The following is a 14,586-nucleotide window of genomic DNA, read 5'->3' as shown; positions in this document are numbered from 1 at the left end:
CAACAGCTTGTTATTCAGTAATGCATACGGTGAACAGAAAAGTACCAGTTGTCAATGTACAAAACGAAATGCAAAGAAGCCAGTTATCAGCATGAAGATAGTAGAAGTCAAATGTAAGATGTGGAAAGCTTACCCCAGGTTAATGAACTGGAATATAGATGAGTTAAAAACAAAACAAAAAGTCTATATTGGAATCAATAGGGATTTTTTTTTCTGCTTTCTGATACCTTGTTAAGGTCTCGCTCTTTCGTGCAGTGGACAAGTTCTCACCCTTTCAGACAGTGAATGTTATCTCATCCCAAATTACCTGAAATCTGCTTTTAGCTCTGACTTAGTTAGCCAAAGTTTTCATTTGAACAGTCATTATAGTTTTTTGAAATAGGCTTTTAATATTAAAAGATTATTCTCTCAGAAATGAGCAAAGTCCCTATGTTTTACAAAATAGGTTACTAAGGAAGTGATTGCACTTCAAGTAGAAAGAGAGAAGAGCAGCCCCACTGGACTATAGAGTCAAAGATTTCTGGACATTTTTGCAAAGTATTATCCTTTTAAAATAAAATATATCTGGCATATATTTATACTCATTTTAAGAACAGGATAGAATGTTTAGCCAATTTAAAGATGCAGCTAACTGACCTTCCCAGAGGAAATATTCAAATCCCTTAAACAACAGGAAGGAGAAATGCAATCTACATGTTGGATATACTGCAGTTCCCAGGTCAGCTGTGCAAAACTGTAAACATTTGAGGTTTTGGGAAAGTTTTTCTTAGCTTTTGTTTCTTTCTTCTTTTTTTTTTTTTTTTTTTTTTTTTTTTTTAAGTTAGAACCTCAGTTCAGCTGCCTGTGGTTAGGTCAGTGAATTGGTAAATAAAAGCATTATCAATTACTTTTAGGCAGAAATGGAAGATGAATTGGTTATCTTCCATGCTAATGTTTTGTAAGACTGAATATCCTGTAAGAGTTTTTAAATGGAGGTGGCTGTCTTACTAAGTTGCACACCATGCTTTTTATTTTACTTTTTTCTTGACTGAAACCTTAGTAAAGAACTACTTAAACCCTAGGAGTTGCTATGCATAACTGTAGGCCAGCATGTGCCAAATATGACACAGCACGAAGTCTTTTGTTATCATCCAGCATACTGTGTTAAGCAACTGGCAATCCTCTTCTCCCCCTACCTCCCAGGACTTTTGTTATTGAATTGCTACACAGTGTATCTTAGCCTAATTGAAGTCATTATTTAGGAGACTTCTCAGTCTACATAAGTATTCAGGAAATATTATTCCCAAATAATCATATGTATATTATGCTGGAACAAGAATTACCTCGATTACATAGTTAGATTAAAAAATGAATAAACAAGTCCTAAAAGACATTTTGCCATCTTAACTGGATCTAGGGGTACAGCAATCTAGGGTCGACAAGAAGCAATTTGTTTGTCACACAAGAGTTGGTGGAGTAAGCCCTTCTTCTTGACAAGTGAACTATGAAACCACTGGAGCATGTCAAGAGAACTATGAAACCATATCAGAAAAGTCAGTTTCCTAACAGTAAGACAGAAGGATGCTGGAAAGAGCAATCCAATAAGGATTTCATTCCAAAGACTTTAAAAAGTGATATATGTAAAGGTGTGCTGGAAAAAGACAACATAGAAGAGCATTTTCATCCTCAGTATAGAAAAGCTTGTTCTTGCACACTTTGCCATCATCCCAGACCAACTGGGGCCAGGGCAGGAGGGTCAGGACATCATCAGCCCAGATGGAATTTAGAATATTGTGTGGGCTGGAGATCAATCCCAGTATTGACTTTAGTTCTAACCATTCCTTTTTCAAGGGAGTGAGAGAGTCTGTTAGTATGGATGTTACTTTTTCTGGGCCATGGAGACTCTAGAACGAGTACACACCTGTTACATACAGCGGTATAGATATGCCTTATATATGACATATTTGCTCCAATGTGTACTGTGGGTTATAAGAGATAATATGCACTAAGATTTGTGAAACAGTGATCTTTTAGCCAGTACTGGCTTTTTAATATTGGTTACACCAGTAAATCAGAAGTGAATCTATAGGAATTAGAATAGTTATCTGTGTTGCGTAGCAAAAATCAGGATGAGGCTTCCTATAGCCACTGTTATCAGGATGTTCTAAGAGTCATTTTTATTCCTCTTTTGAAATCCTATGATAAGCTTTAGAAATACTGAAGCATTCCATATTTTTCTAAGACCCTGGAGCAGAGATAGATAAACTGGAAATGTACTTCGGAAATTCACACACACTAATCTTGACTCTACAAGACTTCTGACTTTTACAGTTCTCCCACTCTAACAACAGGGTATTTCCTGAGCCAATAAGAAATTCTTATGAGAAGCTGGCCCTGTTCAAAATGCTGCTTAATATCCCACTAGGTGTCCTTCTTAACTTCAGAGAAACAATCACTTGTGAAAAAAAAAATAAGGCTTATGATTCTATAATGTTGATTGCTGTGTTAGTCATTTAGGAGTACAGTTCTGCGTCTTTTTAGTATCCAGTAAAAACAAACAAACAAACAAACAACTCATGCTGGTGTGTCAAACATTTTTGTATTTCTTGTTGTCTTTTATTCTGGTTCTGTGCCGTATTTTTGCTTAACACTAATATTGTAATATTATCTCTAATGTTTGTTTCTTGTATGGTAAATGATCCTTTTACTTTTTTGTTACTAAGCACTGGAAAATTAAAAATTAAATTAAATTAAACTTAAAAGGAAAAATTAACATACTGTATTCCTTTTAGATTTAATTCTTTTTCAGAAGTTTAAGTGAATAATTCCACTGAAATAACAGTAGAATTGGTTTACTGTTTATTACAAGTTACCTGTTGCACAGAAAAAAAATGGCCACTAGTTAAATGTAATTTTGAAGAAGATTTTGGGGAAAACTCCATGCCACCATTTAAGAAAAGTATGGAAAACCAAGAGCAGAGTGAAAATGTCTCTAGTTATAAAGGGCTTAATAATTGAACTACTTATACGTATAATAGACTCATCACTGGGGCTAAAAAGCTTGAACACATCAATATGTGAGTGTGTAGTACTCCTAACCAGAAAAGCACTTTGATTTTTAATTTCAGAATGCTGAATGTTGCTATATTTATTCTTGTGCAGAACCTCCTACTCATAGAACCAGAAAGAAAAACTGACTGGAATTAGATGGAGGTGTGAATATGGACAAAATGACTTGGTCCCAAAATTAAAGAAGACATTAATTTAAATATAATACAAGACAGATGTTGTAAATCCAATCTGTCTTAAAAGAAACACAGGAAGAGCGTGATCATTACAGAAATGTAATCAAACCACAGATATGAGAAAAACAAAATGCATCATTGGAGAAGAAATGTTGGTGAACTCATGAGGAAAGTAGAGTGGAGGAATAAGAAAGATGTCCCCAGCTATCAGTCTCATTGGTAGGAATGAGACTGATAACATTCACAGAGCTGGTATGCAGATATTGTGATAGGATGCTTGATAACATTTATAAAAATGTCCTTCCAATGAGTAATATTGCTTGGGACATGCCGTTAGTTTACCTAGAGGAAACTGTGGAGCATTTGGCAGTGTAAGACAAGTACCACAGTCTGGCCCAGACAGTTCCAAAAGATGGAATAGACATCATTTAAGTAACACAAGATACATTAACAACAGTTTGAAGATTCAACTGAATTTTCTTTTAAGCAAATTTCCAAAACGCACAGGGAACTTTATTCTGCTACCCATTATATACATTAGCCAATACCTTAGATACCCTGTTGGTTTTAGCAAACTTGTTTGGAAATGGATGATGGTAGACTAAAAGCTACATGAAGGGCTAAATTCTAACTATTAAGTGATCTAAGAAGATTTGTTGGAATGTGTCACTTAGTGGAATACAGACAAATGAGAAGGTAAGGTCCAATTATACGTTACCTACAAAACAAACAGTGTTCACCACTTTTGAGATGACTGTTTCCAACTGTTCTTAATAAGGATGTTTAAAAAACAAAGTCCAACCCAGACCTCCTAGGTCAGACACATTTGTCACTATAAAGTGATGGAAAACAAATGAACGTGCTTATCTCTCCTGATGATTGCATTCTTCTATGTGCACATTTTATTTGCTGCAAACAACAGGTAATGCTATAGGAATACCAGTATAGACATTATCTCACTCTCTACCATCAGTCTATCTTTATTACATTACTTATTTTAGTATACCTGTAGGTCTATATTCTGTAGTATACAGTCCCATGACTAGAAGTAAAAGAATGAGAGATTTGCCCATCACTACTTCTACCTTTACTCCATAAGATGCCTAAGTGAAATCAGTAGCTAACATCATTAAGGATGCCTTAAATAAATCTAAAGCAAAATTTCCCTGAAACTCAAAACAAACAAACAAACAAACAAAAAGACAAGAGTATCCATAGAATTAATTGAGCTAATATATTTAACACATGAACCATTTTCTAAGAGATTACTTTGTATACCACTGTAAATCAGATAATTATGAATTTGTATGTCTAAAAAAATATTAAGTATCATTGCCCAATCTGGGAAACAAATTACTTTCTTTTCCACATCCAAATGATAGCAAGCATTATCTTTGGAATCATATAATAATTTATTTTAACATACTTATATACAGTGAGTGACTCATCCTGATATAATAGTTTACTTCAACATAAACTAAGTAAAGAGTTTTATGATGTAATGAAGGGTTTTTTTTTTAAAACACATTTGTAGCTTAGAAACTTTACTCATAAGACTACAGAAATATAATCATAGTAATGATATGTCTTTTGCTATCATGATATCTCATTTGCCTTTAATGAGGGCCAGCACCATTTAATGATGTTTTAATTGCATCTGAGATAGATAACGCTTGAACAAAATACACGTTTTGAAATTAATTCTAAGCAGCTAAAAAGGTTTTAAACATACATGTTTATAAGTACATGTATATTATATACTTGTGTATAATAATATATACACACACATTTATTTTAATGTTTAGCTTTAATAGCAAAAGGTACAGTAGAATTCCACTGATAGCAAGATTTGACTCTAGATTATCCATATCCATAGAAAATTGGTGCTTTTTCTAGAAGAAATTCAATACAAGTCAAAACAAAATGTAATACCAGATAACTCGGTTGCAGTCAAAAAATGGATAAAATCCATTCAAATGCCTGAACAACTGAATGAGGCCAACAAGAGTAATCAAATAGATACTTGATAACGAAGAAACCCCACTGGAAAATGTTACTGAGTAAAATTTTGTATCAATTTCATCTAGGTTGGTGCACGACATTTAGGACAAGGCGCTCAGTCCTGACTGAAGCCTGCAGGTACCACTGGTGTACAAATAATAAATAATAGAACCTGTACTGTAAACTCTCTAAAATCAGCAGTAATACCAAGCATTTTCCATCTTTGCAACACTGTACAGACATAAAACTATTCCTCACAACATCCCTGTGAGGTAGGTACAAAAGTGTTTTCCCATCTTTACTGACAGTGCAACTCATCCCACTTCTACAAGGTGCTACTTGACTCTGCAGAGGGAGTTCACCCCCAGATTCCCAGGGGCCCCAGGAGTATTTAACTGTCAGGTAGAATCAGAGTCTAATTAGAGACTTGCCCGCCTCTCTAAATTATGTCAGTGGCACAACGCAAAGCTTTTGGCTCTCAGTTTTGTCACTCTGTCAACTGATTGATCCATTCTGCCTTTTGAAAAAATAAAATACTGTGCGTTGGAGCTGTGGCATGCACAAGATTTACTCTTTTTAGTTAATCTGCCAATACCTTTCATATATGCAAAGGAAAAGCTTTTGCGTGGTAGTGTGCATGTTGTGTAGCAATCTCACAGCAAGCTCTTCACATTTTTCTATTTTATACATAAAAGTTACAAGTTCTTTTACTCATATAGATGAGAAGGGACTGATTATTCACATGATGTTCTCACATCAAATTCTATATTAAGGGGCACAGTCATGTTTTTTCGATTCAGATTTCATGAATTCCTTTAAAATGGGAACAATCTTGCAGTGTATACTAAAATATAAGTGTTATCTCTTCCCTCTTTTTAAAAATAAAGTCCAGAATACTTTTGTCTAGACATACTTTCAATATACTATATAGCTAATCATTTGGAGTATCTCCACTGAAGGCCATGGAGTTTCCAGCGGTGTAACAGCAGGTGTGGTGAAGTTAAGATGAAAGTCTCCATTCTCCTGAATATCTGTGGCTGCTCTGTGCCATGATCGTTAGCACATCCTGTGAGCTATACACATACCTGATGGTATCACTGATTACTTCATCATTCATTATGCTAGCATTACATGCAGGTAAAAAAAAAAAAAAAAAAAGAAAAAAAAAGGGTACATCTTTTGACTTTCACAGAATTAGAGAAAAAAGGGGAGAAAACACAACAAAAACCCACAGTATCTTCCAAATGGCAGAGTACATGCAGAGAAGTAAATTAAAGGCAACAGAAATACAAAAAGAATGCAGCAGTAGGAATGCAAAATATTTGCCAAGACGGAAAGGACAAAATAGAAGAAGGAATAGTCTAATACACACATGCAGAAGAAAGGGGAAATAAAACAGGTGAAAAAGTAATTCTGTCACATATTTGTCATAAATACTCTATTTCTAATCACTTGTGGAAAAAAAAAAAAAAAAAGTGAAGAGTTTGAAAGCATTGCTGAAATTTTCACAATGTAAAATAACCTCTCTCCTCATAACACCGTAACTTGCATCTTTTTCTGATTACAGAATTCCTACATGTCTCTATTTTTAAATGCCTGTAATTCACCAGACCATTTTTTTTACCTGTGTAACACATTTAATTATTCAAATTCATTAACATCTTCCTATAAGACCAAATATAAACCACTGCTTATTTAACAATAGATGCCATTTCTGCTTTCATCCTATTCGGTAGGGGAGGATGGGAAGGCAGAAAACTTTTCTCTCTGTTTTGAACAGTATTGTAACTATCAGAACCCCTTCCTTTTTTGCATGTCAGGTTTTCTCTCAGCAAGGCTCAGAGATGTGCACGCAGGGACAGAAGCACAAGCATAAACCTACTGTTGAGTCACCAGAGGAAACTCATACCTTCTTTGAGTAGACCTTATAAAACAGAGTATTTTTATAGCAAGGCCACTAAAAGATAATTCAGATTTTTCTTTTACTTATTGTTCATTTTAAATGCAGCAGGCATCCATCGCCAGATCGTAGCAGCTTGAATGTAGAGGTTTTTGCAGAAGATACTTAGTCATACACCTAGCATCAAGAATGTAAATACTTCCATTTAAATTAACATGAAAAAATAATTTGGTTAAAGTTAGACACACTCTGATAAATTGGGGTCTTGAAAAAGATAAAGAAAAAAAGCCATAGGCATTAGTGTAGAGAATATGTCATTTGGAATGAATGGATGCAAGCTGTTAATTTTGTTCTTAATTTTGAATTTTTGAATTTGAACTTCTGATAAACTTGTTCTCAAATCATACAGTACATTATGGATTTTAGGTAGATGTTTAAACAACATGAAAAGGAACCTTCTGTTGTAAACAGCACATAAAAGGTGTGCAGAATGCAGTCAGTTTGAAGCAGTAGTACTTTCAAAGGCTGTTTTCCCTCCTTCAAAATATATATATTTTTTTCTTCTACTGTCTTGCGTGAAATGCAATGAGGATTTATTTTTATTGGAAAGGAGACTGGAATAATTCTACCCTTTGCACCGCTAATATACATTAGAGCAGCATTTAAATACAAGGTGTCAACCTTATTCCAGTTTTCAGATGCAACGATTAGAAGTCATTGACACCAATCTACCACAAGTGACCTTATTCTCATATCAGACTGTTATTAGAATAATCAAGGAACGCAATTCAGAAATAATATTACATCCTGCATTTTATTCAATTCCATATGAAAAAAATAGTAACCTAGACTAAGACATCCATTTCAATCAGTAGGTGTGTCAAGCCAACAAGATTTAATAATAAAAAATATTGGATCTAAATAACAATTCCCAGCTGGTTCAGGGAGGCTCCTAGCCCTACATGGTATCACAGTATAAAAATAGTGTCTCTTCACCATGCAGAGAGGAATGACCTAACCCTGAATACAAAATGGGGTCAGTCTTACTGTACCATCATCAACCATCTTATTTACAACACTTTACATCTTTTTTCTTTTTCCTTTTTCCCCCCCCCTTTTTTTCTTTTCTTTTTTTCTTTTTAACTTTTTTTTTCTTTTATGCTTTTTTCTTTTTTCTTTTCTTTTCTTTTTTTTTTTTTTTTTTAAGTTATACACATCCTTTAGGGAATAAAGATAACACTACATGGTACCAAATACTAACAAAAAAAGTCACACCAAAAATGACACAGATAAATAAAAACATTCAATTGCTGAAATACAGCAACATTAAGCCACCTCAGTTTTCTTTTTCAAAATGCTCTGAAACACCCCTAACCACTCACACACCATGGGAAAAAAAAAAAAAAAAAAAAAAAAGTTATATTGTAGAGGCATTATAGATACATAATTTTGTTTATATATAGATATATATATCTATATATCTATCTCATTGTTGTAAAAAATGGAGACATAAAGTTCATTGTTCATTTCCAGTAGAAACAAACAGCTAGTAAGTCTTTGAAACTCTTTTCACTCCATTACATGATGGCAGAAATAGACCATCCTCTTACAGTAACGGTTTTTGTTGTGTAAGAAAGATTGTCTTATTTTTCAGTCTTAAATGAGAAGACCTCACTGTCTGATTCATTCCGCAGGGGCATAAAACTTCTTGTGCTGTTACCCAGCTACCCATAATGTCCCTCAAGCAATTCTGCTGGACAAAAGTTCATAGTGTCAGACTCCACCAAGCTTGTAATGCACAAAAATGAGGTAGTACACAAAATGTTTACTGTTCAAGTTTTGATTAAGCCCCAGTCTTCTCAGCATCCCCAGCCTAACTTATGAGTGGAACCATTCCCTTTATTTACTCAGTGTAACTGAAATAATGCAATCAACATAAAATTATATTTGATTAATCAGAGTATATTGTGCTTCAGAGCGATCTGAGAAGATAATCAATGAGAGTTGGAAATAAACACATAACATACTACTGCTCCTGCTGCCCTAAAGTTATTATTTTATTTTTTTCCCCACATTATTAGGCAGTCAACATCTTTCTGGTGGGTACGTGTGAAAGACAGAACAGATTACAGTAAAATTATATCTATGCAATGTTCTCTGTCATCTATCCTAGACTTGTATTAATATCACACTCCTAAGATAAATTTATCGGAATTCTGCTGGGGGTAGTCACGCTTTTAAGTGGGCTTTGTAGGAAAGTTAAATGAATCATTTCAATTTAAGAAATGGCAGGCCCATTTTTCCTAAGGATCTGACAGTTCTCTGCAGCTTTTCTGCTTAGTTAAGAGAGCTCTCATTGTTTGACCTTAAAACAAAACAAGAAACTGTAACAGGGTCTTCCCCGTTATTCCTTAAGTCAAAGTACTATTTATAAAATAGTTTACATCTTAGTTCAGTTTCAAATTATAGACAAACCTCCCTAATACAAAATACTAAAAGTGCAATAGTATAAATTAAGAGTTTGCAACCACATTATACAAACATTACCTTTTTATTGTACAGCTCTGATAACATGAAGTATTTACTCACAACTGCTTATTACGTTGTGAATAATTTATGGTGCTAAGGTTTGTCTGTAACTTGTTTTCCAATCATTGAGCTAAAGTCCACACTACATTTTATTTTATTTTTTTTCTCATTTAATAGAACAACTGTCCACATAGCAGCTACAAAGACTTAAATTAAAAAAGAAGTTTGTTACTGACAGGTACTTGCACATGAAAAGCATGCTATCTTTCCCAATAAAACTGCACAATTTTGTCTGCATTAAAGTAAACCACTTATTTATAGTAAAACAGGACTTGCTTTAAAAAAAAAAAAAAAAAAAGAGAGAGAGAAAGAGAGAGAAAAGAAAAGAAAAAGAAAGGTCACATAACCAGATGTATTTTGCAGTACAAGAGCTTCATTTAAATTTGGGGCTAGTATATTGTCTGTTACCCGCATAGTCTTAACATTATAAATACTACAGACAAGGATACTGTAATAATACACAGCATTGGGGTACTAAGTCACTTATTTGAGATTAAGATTCCTAAAAACATAGTCCAAGTTGCTAACTAATGTGAACAAAACCAGCAAGTGTGACAGAATGCCATAGTGAAGCCCCCTCTCTCAGTTGATAGTAAGGTTTCTAAGAAGAAAGTGGACGTATACTAGCCTCTTTCTGTTTCTAATGAAGTTATCCAATGTTTTTTTTTGTTCATTTGTTTCTGTTACATTAAATGGTTTCACAGTTCTCAATAACAGTCAAACTCACTGTTGAAAGAAGTACCATGCAGATCTTGCAAGACAACTTTTCAGCAGCCACAAAGTTGGGTATTTCTGCTAAAGGTAAAATTTTAAGGGAAACCTATGCATTTAGGTCAGGAAACTAATGCTTAACTTCAAAAGCTGTACATGGAACAGGACATGTGTTGCGCTGAGTAGTGGTCCAACAGTTATTTGTAATGAATGCTTTTAATTTATGCCAATCTCTTTATTATCCTCGATAAATCTGGTGAATGGACGACTGGCTCCAGTTTCAGAACTTGCTTTGTCCAAACCAACAATGGGAGGGCTGCTGCCTGTGCGCGCTTTGTCCATGCCACTGGTAAGGTTGCTTAGAGGTGGGATGGCACCTCCACCAAGACTTACTGGGAGCTGGGGAATGCCTCCGTTCTGTATGACAGAAATCTCATTGTTCTTCATGGCAAGTCCATTTGTGATAGCTGCAGCATATTGGTTCCAAAAGCTGGGATCAACGTTCATGGCTCGAGCTGCCAAATCCTTCTGGAACATTTCAGAGAACTTCAGTGCATCACCACCCAGCAAAGCCATGGGGTTTTCCACGGAGAGGCGACGGCCACGGCGTGCAGGTGCATTATTCCACATGTGCGTTCCCATGTGCACCTGCAATGCAAATGGGACAAAAAACACCCTCACATTAGCATCTTCCAGTTGAGTGGCTGGGCTGAGACCCTGTTACAGTATTGATTGCTTTTTTTAAATAAAAAAGTTTTTAAATACACATTGGAAACAAATCAGTTCCAGTTAAGACATGGCTCTAAGGCCATACTGGTCAAGCTATGCAAAGGAAAATCCAGCTCTGTAGTAATCTTTCAGTGTGCACCAAAAGAACAAAGTGCATGCATCTTCTTTGGTTTAGACAGTCTTGTATGCAAGCTGGAAATTCTTCATTCTGAAGATTACCAAGTTTATTTACTCATGCTAGGAAATGGCATTTTTTCTGCCCTTCCCCTTTTAACATCTTTTAATATTTTAACTCACATCAAATGCATAAATCGTTTTGCTAAATGTAATATCAAAAAAGATCAACTTTAAGACAGTTTGAAGTGTATTCCCCAGGCTGTGTCCTGGTGTTTAACCAGACTGTGTGAATAAGAGGCACAAGTCCTGCAGTGACCTGCTGTAAATCAGTGGGGAACTGCTTTCTAGTCTTCAGTGCCTTTAAAGCAGAATAGAAAATGAAAATCTGCGACAGGCACACTAGTTGCTGAGAGTTCTGTATTTCTGGTTTAGAATGAGTTTATTTTTCAGTGTTGTTCCACAAGAACTGCCAGAGCATGTATATCAGCTGACTGTCCGTACATCATGTCTGTCAGACAAAATACAGCGTATGTGCACATACACTCAGAAGCAGTTTTAAAGAACACATCCTTGCATAGCCTCTTTTTGGTCCCTGTCTTTAACACAGGAGAAAAATGAAACACATCAGCATACAACAAGCCTTGAATCTCCATTCTTTCCTGTTTCTGGGACACAGATTTAGCCCTAAAATCGGCCAAGTTCAAGTACAGTACCTCAATCCCCCCAAGCCTTTACAGTTGCATTTGGCCTCTTACCTTAAGATTCCCCTTTGTGGTAAAAGCTCTACCACAGATTGTGCAACCAAACGGTTTTTCACCAGTATGGGTGCGCTCGTGTATCTGCAGTGCACTTGCTGAGGAGAAGGTCTTCCCACAAGACTGACAGTTGTGCTGCTTGGGAGTGCGGCGAGGGGGGGGTGCCAGCATGGGGGTGATCCCCGGACTCATCACTGTCTGTGGTGCAGCAGGAACCTGGATTCCAGCTGGAAGCGAGGGAACCTCACCCAAAGAGATCGGCTTGCTGTGACCATTCACTTCCATTTTGATCATGGTAGGCGCTGTACTGGTGACCAGGCTAGGAGTACTTTGGCTGGGACCTAGAGTAAAGTTGGGTTCAAATAACTGAGAAGGCAGCTCTTTTAATTTGTGCGTCAGTAAGTGTTGTTTTAAATTACCCATAGTGGAACACCCACGATTGCAGACTGTACAAATAAATGGACGTTCTTTAGTATGGCTGCGGTAGTGAATTTCCAATGCACTCTTACAAGCAAAAGGCTTGCCACAGATATTACAAACAGTACTTTTAAACTTACCACGTTCTCTGTTCAGGAACAGCAGGCTAAAAGGAGCCTCCTCTTTGATGACCGGTCTTCCAGGGTTGGTGGATGTCAGATCTAACGCGCCTCCATTTTCAGCTGCAGGTGGTGGGCTGTCTGGTTTTTCTGTCTTTAATTGTATTTCTTGTGGTTCTTCCTGGTTGCTTAGACCTGGGGATTTTGATCTAAAACTTTCACTATTACTATTTACAGGAGACAGAGCTTGCATGGAGGAAGAAGACTCTGACATTGCAGGGCTGCCTGCACTCTGGCTTTCGAGATCACCAACAGCCGATGAGGAGTCATTGCTCAAATGATCACTTTCCCCTGATCCATTTTCTATGGATTTTAAACTGGTCAGCTGCTGACAGTTCATGACAGAATCAATCATTTTCATTTGATTCTCCAAAGCAGCGATACTGGAGATCACAGAAGGCGGTGAAGAAGGACATGACCCAGAGTAAGAGATAAGGGGTTTTGCTGAGTCACTTGCCATGTCCTTTAACTCCGGGTCCTCTTCCATAGAATTTTCATCAATGTCATCATCAAAATTGCTCAGTGTGTCAATGTTCTTCTCGTCATAGGAAAGTTCTGAGTCCATGGCATCCTGGAAGCCCTCTGGTAATGGTGTGTTAGGAATTTGTCCACCCATATGCATACGAATATGCTGCTGAAGAACAACCGCATTTGTAAATTTCTTCTGACAAATGGGACACGAGTGCTGTACTCTAAGTGGTGGCTTTGCTCGATGAACTCCAAAATGCGTTTTTAGATTGCCTTTGGTAGTAAAGGCACGTCCACAAATTTTGCATTTAAATGGTCTTTCTCCTGTATGTGTTCTGTAATGCATCTTGAGAGCACTCTGACAACTAAGCACACGATGACAAATGACGCATTGATTTGGATCTGTCATCTTCTTATCAATGTTCTCTACTAGCTGCTGTAGTTTTGAGGTTTCTGATGTTTGCATAGAATCTAGCAGACCACCAAATGGAAACTTTGCCTTAAACTGGTCAGACATTGCTGGAAGCACAGGGTTTGGGAGGCTTGTTGAAACACTACTGTCTGTAACAATGGTTGGAATTGAAGACGTGGAAGCTGTGGAAACTTGTCCACCTACAGAGTGGTCCCCAAGCCGTGTACTTGCGGGAGGCAGACTGATGGGTTCTGCCTTGGTCAGGGACGAGCTGCTCTGAATGGGCTGCGGGGATTCAGCAGACACTGGAACACCTGACTCAGATGTGTTGAGGCTTGGAGATAAGGAAGTGCATTCACTGGAAGCAGGAGAAGGCCTCTGAGGTGACCTGCTCATGGGAGTGATGCTTGGAGAATCTCCATAACTGTTTACACCGGGAATTGTGGGGGGCAGCTGGAGCCCAATGGAAGTTGGAATGGTCGGTAGAACAGGTTTGCTGTCTAACCATGTTGTGACCGGCTTTTCAGGGGGCAGCGACATCCCATATGGGATACCAGAACAAGTGGGCACATTATCGAGGTATTCTGGAACAGGATAGGGATTCATCTGAATGTGTGGGTATTTCTCTTTATGCCTCTGAAAATGAACTTTCAGGTTGCCTTTTGTGGAAAAGCGATTTCCACATATGTTGCATTTAAAAGGTCTTTCCCCAGTGTGCGAGCGGAGGTGGATTTGTAAAGCACTGTCACTTCCAAAGACCTTGGCACAAAATCGGCATTTGTGTTTAAAAAAGGGATCCTCAGAGCTTGACTTAGGCTCGAACACTGACACATTTGGTGGCTTTCCTTTGCGGTGCTTCATGAGGGCAGACAGAGGATCTAGTGCATTAGCTGTTGCTGCGATGCTAACAAGCGGATTGGGGAAGATCACACTATTTGAGGAAGTCTGAGGTAGAAGTGGGTTTGGCAGGTTAGAAATCGAGGTGAGGCTTCCATGTCCTATGGAAGGTGGAGTCGAAGCATTCTGGGGCTGCGAAGCACTGATTGTAGTGTTTGACACTGAAACGGGTGTTACAGATGTAATC

At 37.1% G+C, this 14,586-nt stretch overlaps 1 protein-coding gene across 1 annotated transcript in view; it reads right to left on the bottom strand.

The window, feature by feature from the left end:
- Window positions 1–5,012: 5,012 nt before the first annotated feature.
- Window positions 5,013–14,586, bottom strand: part of SALL3 (spalt like transcription factor 3) — a gene marked incomplete at its 5' end in the record, with an annotated part of 19,339 nt that continues 9,765 nt past the window's right edge. The window contains 3 exons of the mRNA XM_015854782.2: window positions 5,013–11,073; window positions 12,027–12,367; window positions 12,584–14,586. The exon at window positions 12,584–14,586 is cut by the window's right edge and continues 928 nt beyond it. Of these exons, the coding sequence (XP_015710268.2) occupies window positions 10,642–11,073; window positions 12,027–12,367; window positions 12,584–14,586 (2,776 nt within the window). The remainder of the gene's footprint in view (window positions 11,074–12,026; window positions 12,368–12,583) is intronic.

The sequence above is a fragment of the Coturnix japonica genome, chromosome 2 (genome assembly GCF_001577835.2).
Source record: "Coturnix japonica isolate 7356 chromosome 2, Coturnix japonica 2.1, whole genome shotgun sequence".
NCBI lineage: Eukaryota > Metazoa > Chordata > Aves > Galliformes > Phasianidae > Coturnix > Coturnix japonica.
The sequence above is the reverse complement of the archived record's forward strand: the minus strand, read 5'-3'. Positions and strand labels throughout refer to the sequence as shown.